Source organism: Solanum verrucosum, unplaced genomic scaffold (genome assembly GCF_900185275.1).
Source record: "Solanum verrucosum unplaced genomic scaffold, falcon-dt-bn FXZP01000164.1, whole genome shotgun sequence".
NCBI classification, from domain to species: Eukaryota; Viridiplantae; Streptophyta; class Magnoliopsida; order Solanales; family Solanaceae; genus Solanum; species Solanum verrucosum.
This window is the reverse complement of record NW_026020388.1, coordinates 630,905-647,550: the sequence shown is the minus strand read 5'-3', so window position 1 is coordinate 647,550 and position 16,646 is coordinate 630,905. Positions and strand designations below refer to the sequence as shown.

The window sequence follows — 16,646 nt, the reverse complement described above, 5'->3', positions numbered from 1 at the left end:
ACATAAATTTCCTTATCTCGTAATTAATGTTGAATAACTTTTTACAGCTAACAAACGGCCCTAAATGTATGAATTTGTTTTATATTTACCCTAGATTATATTATTTTATGCATTGTAATAGGAAATATATCTCATTTTAAAAATCACTCTCTATTTTAATTTATTTAACTTATTTTAATTTGACACATAGTTTAGAAAATAAAAAATAATTTTAAATTTTGTGATTTCATATTAAAGATATGTCTTATGTACTAAGATAACTTTGTGATCTTAAATAAATCAGGCGAAAAGTTAATATTAAATTATTACTAAAACAAGAAAGAGTTATTTTCTTAAATGGATCGAAAAAATAAGTCAAATAAATTAAAACAAAAGAGGGTATATACACTTTTTTTTTTATGAATTAACTATAAATATATTTTGGATGATGTGATAGTTTAACATCTTTTTATAGAATCACTCACTGTAAATAAATTATACTTTTTAGACACCCCACCACTCCACTACACCCCCACCATCCTGTCTTCTCGATTGTCCCCATCTCTACCTTTAATTTTCTTTTTCTGGTCCTTCAAAATTTTTGTGCTGCATATTATATGACATGATTTTTATTTCTCTTCAATAATATGTACATAAACAATTTCACTTGTTGAATGTGCTTTTCTGTTTGTATATTTTTTTCATTCATTAAATTATGGCGGGTGCAATCACAAATTTTGAAGAAAATGATGATGAATATAATGGAGTAATTAGTAGACAAGAAGTTCAAGCTGCCATTGCTAAAGCTGTAGAGCTTAGAGCTATTCATGCTTCTTTATTACAGGGTATTAATAATAATAATAATAATATTAATAATAGCCCTGCTAATTTCATCAAGTTTCCTCCTCATTCTTCTTCTTCTTCTTCCCCTGCTGCTAATCTCTTCTCTGCTCAAGATTATCCTATTTTTACACCAGTAAGTTCTCTTCTTATGTTTTAATCACTGTATTTTTGATATTATAGGTTCAGTACTTGAATTTTATGAAATTTAGTGTTTTTTTAACATTTTATTGTCATAAAAATATTGGGCTTTTTTTGTAGTCACAGGAGGGAATTTGGATTTTTTTTCTTGGATAATTCTGACCTACTAGGTCCAATATTCATTTTTTTTAAGTATCCTTGTTTGTATGGAAAATAAATTAATCGCAAATAAAATATGAAGAAACAAGAATATTTTATTAATTACACTAGGGATTAATTCGAGTGTTGGTAGTAGTTTATTTCTCAAATGTAGGATGATTTAGATTTTTTTTTTTTTTTTGAAGTATTTGCTTGTGAAGATGAGTCTGGACTTATCTTAATTTCTTTATGAATATCTCAAGAATTTACGAGATATCGGAGATGGATCTTTAAAAAAATATATTACTCTTTGTATTGGCTTACACTATGGGAATTTGAACTCTTTTTTATGTGATCTTTGAACTATTTTCACCTTTTCTAAATTTGCTACCACTCACATGAGTGAATGACAGTGAAATAAGTTAATGAGCAAATCCTAACTACCATATTTCAGTCCAGTCATTTCTTTGGTCCAAATGGAGTATCGCCTCATATTTTCTGATACTCATTCCTGTTTTATCTGTTTATATTTATGAAAGTAACCAACACGGGTTGTCGTGGGATGGATCGGATCCCACCATGCTATTTGAGGTTAAGCTTTAGGTGTGAAAAAAATCCTTTAGGGAGCGGTAAATAGGTCTTATTTGGCGTGAATACAGATTAATTGCTCAGATGGATATGCTTTTTGTTCAATTTTTTATGGGAAGCCATCCTAAATTTCTGTATTTTAGGTTATCCTGATTCACCATGTTTGAAATGTATGCAGAGTTATGAAGATGCTCCATTACCTGGATCCAAACAACTACACCTCGACGATCGAGGCTACACTGACCTTTGGGATGATTATGGCCTTGGTGGAGTAGCAAATTGTGATGAAGTCAGTGTATCGAATTACAGAAAGGCGAATTCCTCCTTAAGGAAAGGAGTTTCATCCAATTTGATCAATTCTGAGTCTCATAACTGTCCAACTGATGATCAGAGATCGGTCACCGGCTCTTATACTGGTCATATCACTCTGCTTAGAAACTCTCCTGGTGGTGATTACTCTAACTCTAGAAGAAGCTCTTTGGGTGACTTGAGATCGCTTTCGTCTTACAATAGATCATGTAAACTTGCTATGGTAAGTACTGAGACAGATGGTGCTAGCAAAAGTGGGAAAAGCTCTAATGTAATCGTGCCATTGACAAATTCGCACTCTTTAAATCAATTGCAGCCAAAGAGTAAAGGAATGAACTTGTCGTGGTTGTTCCCTAAGCTAAAGAAGAAAAACAAGAATGAAAATTCACCATATCGGAGAGAGGCCGAGGAGGTTTCTCAGATTTGTAAGGATCACATCGGGGTGGTTTCTGTTGAAACGTTGAGGAAAGAACTCGTGGAAGCAAATGAGAGCAGAGAGGCAGCCTTGATGGAAGTCGCGGAAATGAAGTCTTCTTTAGGAGGGCTAAAGCAAAAAATGGAGTACTTAGAAACTTATTGTGAGGAGCTCAAGAAAGCCTTGAGACAAGCAATTCAAACAAAAGAATCCCAAGTATCCAATATGCTTATAGATCTTCCGAGAAGGGGGAAATCAACGGATGGGGATGGAGAAAACACGATTCCTGTTAGTGAAGAGGTAATGGTTGAAGGATTCTTGCAGATAGTATCGGAATCAAGACTATCCGTTAAGCAATTCTGCAAGACTCTTATTGCACAAGTTGAAGAGACAGATAATTCCTTAACCGATAACTTAAACCTTCTACTTCAACCTTACAAGCTTTCCCTTAACTCGAAACACTCAAAGGCGATCCTATACCATATTGAAGCCATCATAAACCAGTCACTCTTCCAAGATTTCGAGAACGTTGTGTTCCAAAAGAACGGTGCTCCAAGACAATTGGACCCTCAACAAGATTGCCACGATCAATTCTCATCGTTTGTCTCGTTGAGGAACCTAAGCTGGAATGAAGTGTTACGAAAGGGGACTAAATACTATAGTGAAGATTTCAGTAAATTTTGTGATCAGAAAATGTGTTGCATCATCACATCACTTAATTGGAGAAGGCCATGGCCAGAACAACTCCTACAAGCATTCTTTGTGGCTTCTAAGTGCATTTGGTTGTTGCATTTACTCGCGTTTTCGTTCGATCCTCCACTTGGGATTCTGAGAGTTGAAGAGAATACAACATTTGATAAGAATTACATGGAGGACATATTTGGAGATAGGCAAAAATCACAAGGTACAAGTAAGGTTAAGATTATGGTAGTGCCTGGTTTCTATGTACGTGATAGAGTACATAGGTGTAAGGTAATTTGCAGGTACAAATCTGCAGCTTAATTGCTAATATAGTTAGGATATCCTTCTCAATTTTTTTTATCTAACATGTAATGTTGATCAGCCTATGCTAATCATTTGCTTGAACGGATTGTTTGGTAGAGTGCATTAGAAAAGATAATGCAAGATTATCTTTGTGTATTGTTATTATATTGTTTGGTATACGTTTTTGTACAACTTATGCAAGCATTAGTTATCCATCAACAAGGGTTATGGTGGAGTGCTAAGTACACTTTCATCCTTAACCAAGAGGTCTCGAATGTGGGATTTTCTGGCGCAAATTCGGATTTAGTCGGGCTCCAATGTGGATACCGAACAGCGGGTGGCAAATTAAAAAAAAACATTAGTTATCCATGGACCATGGGATTAGTAATGCAAAAAGGGTTTTAATGCATTCATTAGCATGATTAAAGACATAATTGTCCCTCAAATCTTTTCCACTTCATTTCGAGAATATTTATGGAGGACAATTTTGTAAATTATTTTCATATTTTTTTAGAAATCATGCAATGCATGTTATTTTTAATACACCAAAGTCAAACATTGCATACAAAATAATCTCAGCATATTTAATGCAAGAAGCATTCTTCAAATACTAGTATACCACATTCAACACTATTCTTATACATCTATATATGTCCTACCAAACGATTCCTAATATCAATCATTACACTCTGATATAATACTTCTATGGAAGAAATGACGCAATTACTTATCCTACTCTCTTTGGATTTTATCTTATTTTATTTTAATTAGTTTTCCAATTAATGAAATGAACCATATATTGAATAGTGTTACGCTGACCACCAACCTACTATAAATTATTATAACTTCTTCCATTACAATTTGTTTGTTCTATTTGTCTTTTTAGTAAATTTAGAAAAGAATGGATCTTTCCTTTTTTCACAGCTCTTTAATTTCGACTTTTCACGTGATATGTTTATGACCACATGATTAAAAAAAATATTTTACTCCCTCTGTCCCAATTTATGTGGCACTTTTTGGATTTTAAGATTCAAACAATTCTATCTTTGACTGCACATTTATCATATATCTTTGAATTATTTTGAATTGTCAATTATTGTGGGGATAAGGCACAAGTAACCCTTAGACTATGACCGAAATCTCAGAGACACACCTTAACTAAACTAAGGTCCTATTACCCCCTGAATTCATTTCTTATATAATTTTGTACACCTTTTGGCTTATGTGGGACACTCCGTGACTCCACACAGTTGAGGCAAAATCTCATAGACACACCTTAACTAAACTAAGGTCCTATTACCCCATGAATTCATTTCTTATATAATTTTGTACACCTTTTGGCTTATGTGGCACACTCCTTGACTCCACGCAGTTGAGGCGCGTGGGAGATATTTGGCTGCCACGTAAGCCAAAAAGGTGTACAAAATTACAAAAAAAATGTATTCAGGGGGTAATTGGACCCTAGTTTAGTTAAAATGTGTTTGTGAGATTTCGGTCAGAGTCTAGGAGGTACTTGTACCTTTTTCCATTATTGTGACTTATTGTACTTTTTACATAGTTTACAAATATATAAATTACATTTTAAAAAATGAAGATTTCACGCGCAAAATCCGGTCAAACTTAAACTGTTTGACTCTTGAAAGTTGAAAAGTGTCACATAAATTGGGATAGATGGAGTAATATATATTTGACATAAGTTTAATTTAAACTTCGTGTCAAGTCAAAATAGAATAAATAAATTGAAACCCAAAAAATATTATTTTTTCCATTTTATCAAAGCCATAAAATTCCTTCCAATCTTCTATAAGATAACTTTGTGAGTTTTTGAAGACCAGAATGCTTATCTAAAGATATAAAAAGTGAGCCACTAATGACAGCGAAGCCGCGAGAGAAATTAAGATTTCATTGGACATTTCCAATGCAAAGCCAAGGAGCCATGAAACAATATTAGCCACGCAAATAGAGGAGTTATTATTTTTAAAAAAATAAAAATAAGTAAAAAAAAAATTAAACAATAGCTATTATCTTTGTGAACTAGTTTTATTTAATTTTTTGAAAAGGTAACATAAAGGTGAAGATATTTGATTTTACTTATAAATTAAAATTAGAAGTATATTGAGGTGGACTAGGTGCCTATTTGGCCACATAGTTGGGAGGCAAAAACACTTTTCTAAGAAATGTGTGCTTAGTAGAAAATTTTATTAACAATTTAATTTAAATATTATTTATTTGAAAACTATATAATTCCTCTATTTATATTAAGCCAATTTGTTGGGGTCTGACACACCACATAATAAAAATATTTAAAGATAAAAATTAAATTTTATTTTTCACTGTTGCTATTTTGATTATTCCTGAACTGTTCTCCTAGAAAATGTAAAGTAACTAACAACCTCATTAAAAGGAAGAGTAAATAATTTTTTTTTTAAAAATCTCTACAATTTTCTTGAATTTCAAAAAATTTACTTAATATAAATTGTGAAAATAGTCTCAACAATTCACTTAATATGAACTATAAGGAGTATCAATTATTCTTATAATACTAGTATAAAATTTATAATATCTTTAATGAGTTAATATTGCAAAAAGTCAGTCAACTTTGAGAAATTATCTAATAAAGTCACTAAATTTTGTTTTGTATCAATAAAATCACCAACTTAGATTTTTGTGTCAATAAAATCATCCAACTAAATTTATTATTAAAATAAATTTGACATGACAAAATTATTTTTTATATCATGCTAAGTTCACTTTTAATTTTTTCTTTTAAAGTTAAAAAATAGTTAAAAGCAAATTAAGCCCTTTCTTTTTTATTACATAATGTCAATCTAGAGTCGTTTTATGGTCTATCTAACTTCTTGTTATATACTCTAATTACAACAAATCCATCCAACAAAATGGATTATTACAGTAATCTAAAAAATATCTAAACAATCATAACAAATTACAGTAGTTGATTTACATAGATAATAGTATATTTTTTACATAAATAAAATTATTTCGATTAAATATGATTCTTTTTGGGGTACTTTTTTAGATTAATTATAATGAAGTAGTAATTTTGAGACATTTGCTTATTATTTTAATAATGAACCTGACATAAAAAAATAATTTATTTTATCATATAAATTTAATTTTAATAATAAATTTAGTTGAGTAATTTTATTGATACAAAGTTATTGAATGATTTTATTGATATAAAACAAAGTTTAATAACTTTAATCCTTATTATGTACTTTTGTGATGCGACACTGAAATAATAATATGCCTTTGCCCTATTTTTTTTTTTTAATGCTTCTCAAATCTCACTAGTGCATGTTTCCTCATTTATGTGTGTGTTGCTCCTTTAACCATGAATTAACATTGATTATTTTCTCTCTCTTAATTTATTTTTGGTTCTTTTTAATGATGCCCAAATGAAAAACAATATTGGGGCGAGAATATTAGGGCAACGGGGGAACCAACTGTTAAGGGGAATGTTTGATGTTTGTCAAAAGGAATGTGCTAAGTAGGGGTGTCAAATGGGCGGGTTGGGTTGAAATTGGAGATATTAAAATGAGTTGAAATAAAAATCGGGTTGGGCTTGACCCGCCCAAATTTACTTTGGGCTCAAATGAGTTGGGTTCAAATGGGCTAAAAAATGGGTTGACCCGATTAATCTCAATAATTTTAACATAGTGATATTTAACTTCTATAATCACAATTCGAATTTCAGCTCAAGATTTTTTTTAAAAAAAGTAACAAATGGATAGATAAATCCTAAAAGATGTTAAATACATAATAATTCATGCCTTTAATATAGGAACATATCTTAGTAAATAGATTTAAAAAGGGTTGAAATTGGAGATGGAATTGGGCTCAATTGAGAATTCTCTTAGAATGGGTTATGCTTGAATGAGTTGAGATTGAACCCAATTCAAATTATCTTGAGCGCAACGCTTAAAATTCTGGGTGGGTTACATATGTTTGGGTTCATTTTTGACACCCCTAGTGCTAAGTAAAGGTCTCACCCATGTTGCTAGAACCGACAACCATTACTATGAGCCTCGTGATGATACAAGCTCTTGCCCATGTTGCCAGAATTGTCATATACTTTACCGAGGTATATAACACAACTCAACTTATGGATCCACTAAAAAGCCTGCTTCTTGAGGCAGGTGAGGAGTCGTCGGGATTTCGATACAATCCTATCTATGCTGGCGGTGTAGGTTGTGAGGTTTGAGTTATCTAAACTTTTACACAAATCGTTACTCAATACTACTCCCAAAATATATGAAATAATGCCCATATAATAGTACTCATTGGGTTGAGTTAACACTCGAAAGACCCTCTTTAAGGGATACCTGAATTTTATTTTACTGATTGAAATGCTTTCGAAAACTATTTATGCTCTTCTCGAAATAATACTTCTTTTCTCAATGCAAAATAATACATTTGAAACCATTAGTGTTCCTTTAAAACTCTTCTCAAATAATGTTAAAAATATACTTACTCACTTTAATTTCCGAAATCAATGCATGAAAATACTTGCACAAAAGCTTTCAATAAAATCTCAATAACTAGGGTTTATGTGATAATATAGCATGAACAACAACTCAAGGATCTCAAAGAATAAAGTATCAATCTCATAATTAAGAAATCAAAACTCGGAATAAGAACACAAACCAAATTCAAAATTTCATGGGACTTTGGGTAGAATCCTAGATTTAACTCTTTACTGACTGAATTTAGATGTAGGACGGGAGGACGAACTTAGTCCATCACTATGAATAACCTTACATACCCAAAAGAATAAAGTTCTTGAAGAAACTTAATGAAGATGGTTGAAAATCTAGCTTTTGCCTTGCTTACAGTGGTTTCTGTCACGACCTAGGGGTACCCCCTAGATGTTACATGGCGTATAGAACCCCGAAGGACTCCATACAAGCCACTTAGTTCTCATAACATATGCAATAGAATAATAAGAGTAAAACATATTTCAAGTCTCGAAATGTTTTTCATAAAAGAAAGTGGAAGTCTAGACACTTGTCTCATTATAGCCATCTATTACAATAGTGAATGAAATAGGGCCTAACCCATACATCATTGTTCAAAAAGGGAAGGTACAAGAAAAAAACTAGACATATGAAATTCATCCTCGAACCATGAGGACTCACCAAGCTTGGGAACACTCAAATTCAACATGTAGCCACAAGTATGATCACCTCTAGTACCAGACCCTACACTTGGGAAAAATGTAGGCAAAAGTATGCGTTAGTACAAAAATGAACTAAGTATGATAACTATGCATGAGAACCTTTAAAACATGCTAAAAGGGACATTTCATTTGAAAGCATGTAATTTATCAAGTAAAACATGCATAAGAGATAAAAACATATTCATAAGCATAGCTAACACAAAGATCATCATAACACAAGAGCAACACTTCATAAATAACCTCAAAGCATGCTTGTGCAAGGCATGAATAAGACCCCATAAATCTCACCCATGCTAAGTAAACCACTTTAGGCCATCATTCATGTTCGTCAACTTTTAAAACTCTTGAACACAATGAGATACTTCTTTAAGCACATCTTAGTTCCTCATTTTATTGAACACTTCGAGATACTTCTTTAAGCAAATCTTAGTTCATTATTATCATGAACACTATGCGATACTTCTTCAAGCATGTGTTAGTTCATTTTTAATCTTGTTGTAGTTGGGATATAGCCTTAACCGACATGAGATCATGTGAGATATCATATGATCCCTCCCGGTGTTACCCACACCGAAAAGGGTTGGTCTACTTGCCTAAGATAGAACCGGTTTTTTTAGCTTAGGTGGATCCACTAGCTAAACATCCTACGGGGCACGTAGTTTATGGGATATGAAGATTGCTACTAGAAACCCGGACTCCACTCGGTGAAGGCTTCCATCTCATGAGATATACTTTGGGAAACCCGAACTCTACTAGGTGAGAGTTCCCAATTCGGAAGCTCAAACTCAACTATGTGTGAGCCTCCATCTCATTTCAATATCCACTCGGTGCTAGGCATAAATCCCACAAGATAGTTATTAAGTTTTACTTAACTCATGTCTCAAGGAAGATGTCCTTGACAATCAATCCAACTTATTTCATTAGAATAGCTCTTTAGACCATGTGTGAGCAACTATCACCATCCATGCTCTAGTTATGAAGGCTCTTTAGACTTTGATTCAATTAGGTGAGAAAGCCTTTCCAACTATTAAACTTCATTATGTGAGAACTCTTTCACATTACGTTCAATGTGTATTAGGAGAATGGCCTTTCAATCAACACAACACAACAACAACAACAACAACAACAACAACAATATCACAATTCTTGACTCCTCACTCTCAAAGCATCTTTAAAGCATCTACATAGATTTCATAAAAACATGCATAATCTCATACTTTACTCTTTCAAGGTTAAAAACCTACTTTCAATCAACATATCTATAATTCAAGCATTACACACGGATTTCATTATAATTCATGTGATTCAATCACCTCATGCATTAATTCATAAAATTCACCTTTCAACAACAAAGACCCACATCATAAGATCAAAATTGAAAAATATGGGAATTACATGGGTTCTTGGGGATGCATCATAAAAATCATAGGAAATCATCAATTCATGCTTAAAAATAACATAATTCAACCATTAGAATCGATTTTGAAAGGAACCCATGACTTTTGAATCAACCCCTTACAATGGGGGATTTCTATCCTTTTCTTCTTCCTCTTCTTCTCCTCCTCCTCCTCCTCCTCCTCCTCCTCCTCCTCTTCTTCTTCTTCTTCTTCTTCTTCTTCTCATTCTTATTGTTCTCCTTATTCTTCTTCTTCTTCTTCTACTACTAGTTTCTAGATAGAGAAATATTTGAGAGGAGAGCTTTTGGGAATTTATTTGTGTTTTGGAAATAAATAGTTGAATGGGTGGAATTTTGGGTTAAAATCACTTATATAGGTGTATCAAACTTAGGCAAAATGACCTCACTTAATACCCACTTAAAAAGGAATTTCCCAAAAAACCCTTAATTGGGCAGCCAAGTGCCAGGCTTCACGGCAGGCTCCACGAACCGTGGTCCTCACCACTGGACGTGGTCCTTGGTCCAGTGGCTAGGACACCTTGGCTTGGCCTCCACAATTTGAAGGAATCTTCACAGGCCTTCCCACCACTGGCCGTGAAGTGGCTCATGAAGATGAGCCATTTTGGGCAGCCTCAAGGGTAGCTGCTGCCCTAGCCACTACGAGCTGTGGTCCTCACCACTGGCCGTGGTGGTGGTCGTGAAGTGGGGCAGTGCTTGGGGAAGCTTGGGCAGCCTTGGCCCCTTCCCCTTGGACTTTGCCTCTTGCATTGGCTTGTCACCCTCATGCTTAGCCCTAGTTGGCCTACTAAACTACGGGGTGTTACAATTTCTAAGTTTGAGGAAGTTAAGAGTATAGGAACTAAGTCTTGAGCATGAAAACCCTTTTAGGATATGTGTAATGTTGTGACTTAGACTTTAGAAAAAATGGGAAAAGATAAAAGAAGCCCTAATTAGTAAATTGTCGGAAACTTTCCACGAGGTCATATATGGTCCGTGGTTTGATCTACGGACTGTAGATCCCATCCGTGGAAGTCAGGCTAAAATTTTGAGTTTCTAAAGTTCATTCTACGGCCCCAAACTATGATCCGTAGATGCTCCTATGACCCGTAATTAGATCCATAGAAATCAGGCCCAAAAATAAGATTCAAAACTTCATTCTACGAACCCAAACTACGTCCCATAGATGTTTCTACAACCCGTATATGGGTCCATAGGATCTGGACCCAAATAATGACTTTTAGATTTTTTTCTCCATGAGTGAACATTATAGGTTGTACTTTAATCTACGACCAGTAGAAGAGGTTCGTAGGTCATTGACTCAGAAAACTCTCTGTTGTACTATTCTAAGTTCAAATGGTTATAGCTTTTTATTTCAAATTCTAAATGAGGCAAACTTAGTGGTAATGGGAAGAAGGCTTATAAACTTTAATTTGATAGGTGACGGTCCAGCTAAGTCATTATATGATGAGAGATATGATCGTTTAAAGATGACCCTTACATGAACAAATGCGAAAAACTTAGCCGGTAGAGAGGTTTTGAACTCGACTATGTACTAGAGGTATCTTATGACCCTAAACCAATTCCAATACACTTTCCACACATAAGAATGACCCTTAGTACAAAGGCAATAACTGGACATCACCTGGTTCAAGCTTATATACTTTTGATGAAAGATTTAGAGAGTTGCGAGGTGTTACACCAGATACCTATGAAGTTGCAAAAGTACAATCCAATTGCAAAGTGTACTTTGTGTGTGTAGTGCGACAAAACAACAAGGCAAAGTGACAGGAGGACAATGTCCTTATACACCCCGACCAATGAGAAGAGGTTAAGGTTTTGTCCTTTGTCTCTCTCATTATACAGATACATGACAAATAGAAAAATCTAGCTTTTGCATTTTGAAAAAAGTATTGTCTATTGTCTCAAGTTTTGAAGCTATCTCAGCTCTCATATCATAGAAGACTGCAATCTCAAGGACCTGCTCTTATCACTCAAGTTGTTCTATTACTCCTTGTTGTTGAGTCTTTATTTGTGCTTACATTGCAAATCTACTCTTCTAACATATTGTTGCTCTGTTACCTTTTTATATTAGAGGATTGATTAGAGGTAACCATAGTGTTGTGGATAGAGTTAGCTGGAGTTTGTTGTTGCTAGATATAGTTAGTGAAGTCTATGTCAACTAAGGTTAGTTGATATAGTCGGTAATAGAAATTATACTTAGTTGACTTGTAGTAGGAGTATTACAAGGATGAGAGATTAAGTGGTATAATTTCTAGATTACATAGGGTTGTAATCTAAATCTTCACTCATGTTTAATAGATGTGTTGGTAAAGCCTACGTGGAAAGTCATGATTTTTTTCTCCTTGAAAAAGAAGGTTTCTATGTAAATATCGTGTGTTCATTTACTTTACGTTATTTATACGGTTGTTTATTGTTCTTAACTATTATGAGTCAAGTATTGGTCCCTTGAAATTTGGTGGATTCATACAAGCCAACATAACACTTATCTCCAACATCCAATTATTGATGCCCTTGTCATCAACATACAATTGTTGGAGTACTTTTATTCATTTTTCAAGTTTTTTCTTAGGTGTGTACGTTGCAAATTTCTCTCCAACTTTCATAGTAAATGCACTACTCATCAACATACAATTGTTGGAGCACTTTTCTCCAATTTTCAATTTTTTTCTTGGCTATGTACCTTGAACATGTCCCTCCAACTTCCAATAGTTGCTGCACATCTCACCAACATACAATTGTTGGAGAACTTCTCTCCGACATTCAATAGTTGATGCACTTATCATAACATTTAATATTGAAGAAATTGTCCTCCAACTCGAGTTGATGTAGTTTTTCACAACTCGCAATAACTATACTTTATTTCGAACTCTATCTAATTTTAGAAAATGATATTTTCTTAAGTACTTGTTCATGTTTGCTTACACTTCTTCAAATCTGTAATGTTTTTGTCATCCTTAATTCCACTATAATTGTTTTCATGCATATATTTATCGACCCAACGTTTGTCAACATAATCATTGGTCATATGAATGATATATATAGGTTATAACCACCCAACGACATCCAAAGCTCTTTGATTCTCTACTAAGGTCATATTAATTCGTATACCAATTGAAGTAAAAAAATTATTTATAAACTCAAACAATTTTCCACAATTTCTCTCTGTTTTTCACTATTGAAAGTAGCTAACGGCACCTCTATTTATAATAGTACAAGACCTAATTTAATTAGGATTTTAAAACCTATTCCTATATTATTTGTATTAAAATCCTATTTAGATATGAAATAAATAAATATCAAATAACAAATTCTAAACAACTTAGGATTCTTACTCCAATTTTGAACTATTATTTCAACAAAGAAAATAATTAAATTTTGAAATAAATGAATTGAATGGAAGGTTAGGTTTTAAATATAGGTTTTTTTGTATGTTAATATTTTATTAAAAATTAACAAATTTTAAATATTACACTTTAAAGTCTATTTTTAACTTATTTGCAGCTTAAGTAACACTTTGACCAAGATTCATAGCAATTGTTCACATTTATGAGAATCAAAATTATTGAGAATGAAAATCACTCGACACCATTGTTGATACCAAATAGAATCAAGGATGAAGAAAAGAAAGAGAAGAAGAAGTCGATGTTAGTTTCTATGTGGTCAAAAGAAATTTAAAATCAAGGTCAAAATGTGTATAAAGCAATTTTTCCTCTTTAGGTTGCTATGGACACGTGGGAAATCAATCAGAGTGGAAATGACATTAGTCTCAACCATTTGATCAAAATGATACAACTATTGACATCTAATGGTCATGGTTAGAGTTTGTTATAGCTTAAGTAATAAAAATAGGACAGTTGTACAAATACATTTACAATTATATTTTTTTAACACAACAAATACTTGTATAAATAGATATACAATGAAGCAATACAAATCATCAGAAAATTTCCCCACTTTTGTGCTTTCTTTGATTTCTATAATTTTATGTTCTTCAATTCCTGCATTTATTTTATTGTTCCTTTCTATAAGGTATCAGAGCAATAGGTTAAATTCCTATAATAGGAACAACTTCTGCTTCAATTTCAAATATTTCTAGATTTAAATCAAACCACATCTTTGAAGGTAAACGGTATGGAGGTTGGCGAAAAACCATCCTCATTGCTCTATCAGCTAAGAATAAGTCGTGCTTCATTGATAGAGGTTGCAGACAGATTCACTAGATTTCAAACTCTGGGACAAAACCAACAACATGGTAACTTCATGGTTACTTAATTCCCTTTCCAAAGAGATTACTAACAGTGTCATCTACTCTAAAACTACCGAAGCTCTTTGGAAAGATCTTGAGGGTCGTTTTGGTTAGCCCAATGGGGCAAAGCTTTATCACTTGCAAAAAGAATGGATTGATTTAGTTCAAGGGTCTAATGATATTGCAGAATACTATACAAAATTGAAAGGTTTATGGGATGAGCTAGATCTTTTAAACACTAAAAATTATTGCTCTCGCATCTGTACTTGTGGAGGGAAGAATGTTTCTAGTAAAGCTTTGCAAGATGAAAGGCTCATTCAATTTCTCATGGGTTTGAATGATGCCTATTCACCTGCAAGGTCTAATATCTTGATGATCAACCCTTTCCCCTCTGTCAGTTTAGAATACTCACTCATCATGCGGGATGAGAAGCAGAGGGAGGTGGCTATTCAATCACATTTCTTTAGGAAATCTGCTTCCTATCTAGCCACTAATCACAAAATTGTTGGAACTAGTGATCTAAAGGGAAGAATGATCAATTTGTTGTGTTCTCACTGCAAGAAGACTTGACATACATTGGATAAGTGTTGTGGGATTGTTGGATTTCCCTTGGATTTTAAGTTCACTAAATCTAAGAAGTTTACAGGGAATGTGAGAAGCAATGCTATTATTTCTTCTGGAGAAGGAGATGATGAACTTGTGCAGTAGAACTCTTCAGGAATGAACCAACTCAGCAAGGAGCAGCTTTCTCAACTCATTCAGTTACTCATCAAAGCTCTCTCTTTCTCTTTGACATAAGGCATCCATCAAACCTTGTCGGATAGAAGTCTACTATAACTGGCTCATCTATTTACCCGAGTTAGACCGCTCGCATCTTACCAACCATCTTCAGTCCCTTCACCAGGTCAAAGTTAGTCAATCTGAGCTTGCTCTTTCACATGTCAATGCTAACTCTACTGGTAAAAACCACTTTATTTAATGTCATATTCCTATAAAGTCTAATAAATGGATATTAGAACCAAGAGCATCAGAACATGTATCTTCTAATCCAGAGTTATGCACTAACCTTAGCTTTTACCCAATCCTGTCAATGTGAATTTTCCTGATTCCACTAAGGTAAAAGCTACTCATATGGGAAGTGTTGTTCTTTTCCCTGACTTGATCATTCATAGAGTCCTTTAAGTTCCTTGTTTTAAAATCAATCTTTTATCTATTCACAAGCTTTGTATGCAGTTTGTAACACCTTGGATTTTTGAGAAGGAAAAGATAACATTTTTAAGGCACTGATTATGTTCTATGGGTCCAGTCTACAGACCGCAAAGGCTTCTATGGACTGTAGAAGGTATCAGTAGAAAGTGGGTTGAATTTTTGAGAAAATTATGTTTCAGTATCTAAGTCTACGATTGACTAGGACAGGTCTCATAGAAAGATCCTAGACTTAGTGAAATTTTAGGGTCAAAGTTGAGTTCTATGGTTGGAGTCTACAGACGGTAGAATATTCTCTAGGTCGTAGACCAGTCTTGTCAAATTGGTTGAAGTATAGGGTTGTCACGACCCAGAGGTATACACTAGATGTAACATGGTGTATAGGACCCCAAGAGGCTCCATACAAGCCATTAGCATTCAAAACATAAGAAATATAACAAAAGAGGTAAAGATAATATTTTAAGTCCAAAAGTTTTATAAAAGAAAAGCGGAAGTCTAAAACACTTGTCTCATTAGCCATCTAGTACAATAGAATGAAATTGCCCATACATCATGTCCAAAACTGAAAATAAGAAGGAAACTAAGAACAATAAAAATCCGTCCTTGGAGCATGAGGACTACCCAAGCTCAGAAATCTTGCAATCAACTACTAGCCAAGAAACTAAGGACCCTGACTGTTAGACTCTACATTTGGGGAAATGTAGGCAAGAGTGTGCGTTAGTACAAAGAATGTACTAAGTATGATAGCCATGTATAAAACATTTAAATCATGCTAAAATAGGACATTTCATGACATGCAATTGACCAAGCTAAAACATGATATACGAAGAGTTAGAAAGCATAAGTCATAAAACATGGTCAATGCAAGCTAATGTCTTTAGAACCTTTGAACACATATAAGATAATTCTTGAAGTAACCTTAGTTAGTTATTATTGTGGGAAGTAGCCTTAACCGACATAGAGATCATGTGAGATATAACATGATCCCCTGGTGTCACCCACACTGAAAAGGGTTGTCCCACTTGCCAAGGTAAGGACCATGAACTTCTAGCTTAAGTGGATCCACTAGCTGATGTCTATCTAGACAATCATCCAATGGGGGCACATAGGTAAGGGAAAATGAGATTGCTATTAGAAATCCGACCTCTACTAACAGGAGATCCTCCATCTCAATATCCTCTCAATG

General features: G+C 33.8%; 1 protein-coding gene across 1 annotated transcript; it reads left to right on the top strand.

Annotated features, from left to right (window-relative positions):
* The first annotated feature begins 681 nt into the window (after window positions 1-681).
* LOC125839140 (IRK-interacting protein-like) lies at window positions 682-3,595 on the top strand. The gene is made up of 2 exons (XM_049518121.1): window positions 682-955; window positions 1,865-3,595. The coding sequence occupies exons 1-2, from the start codon at window positions 695-697 to the stop codon at window positions 3,410-3,412; spliced, it is 1,809 nt and encodes a 602-aa protein (XP_049374078.1). The 5' UTR covers window positions 682-694; the 3' UTR covers window positions 3,413-3,595.
* Window positions 3,596-16,646: the final 13,051 nt, after the last annotated feature.

Excerpts from the sequence above, each read along its gene's own strand:
- LOC125839140 (XM_049518121.1), top strand. The coding sequence starts at position 695 with ATGGCGGGTGCAATCACAAATTTTGAAGAAAATGATGATGAATATAAT. Across the intron at positions 956-1,864 it reads ATTATCCTATTTTTACACCA|AGTTATGAAGATGCTCCATT; the intron begins GTAAGTTCTCTT and ends AAATGTATGCAG.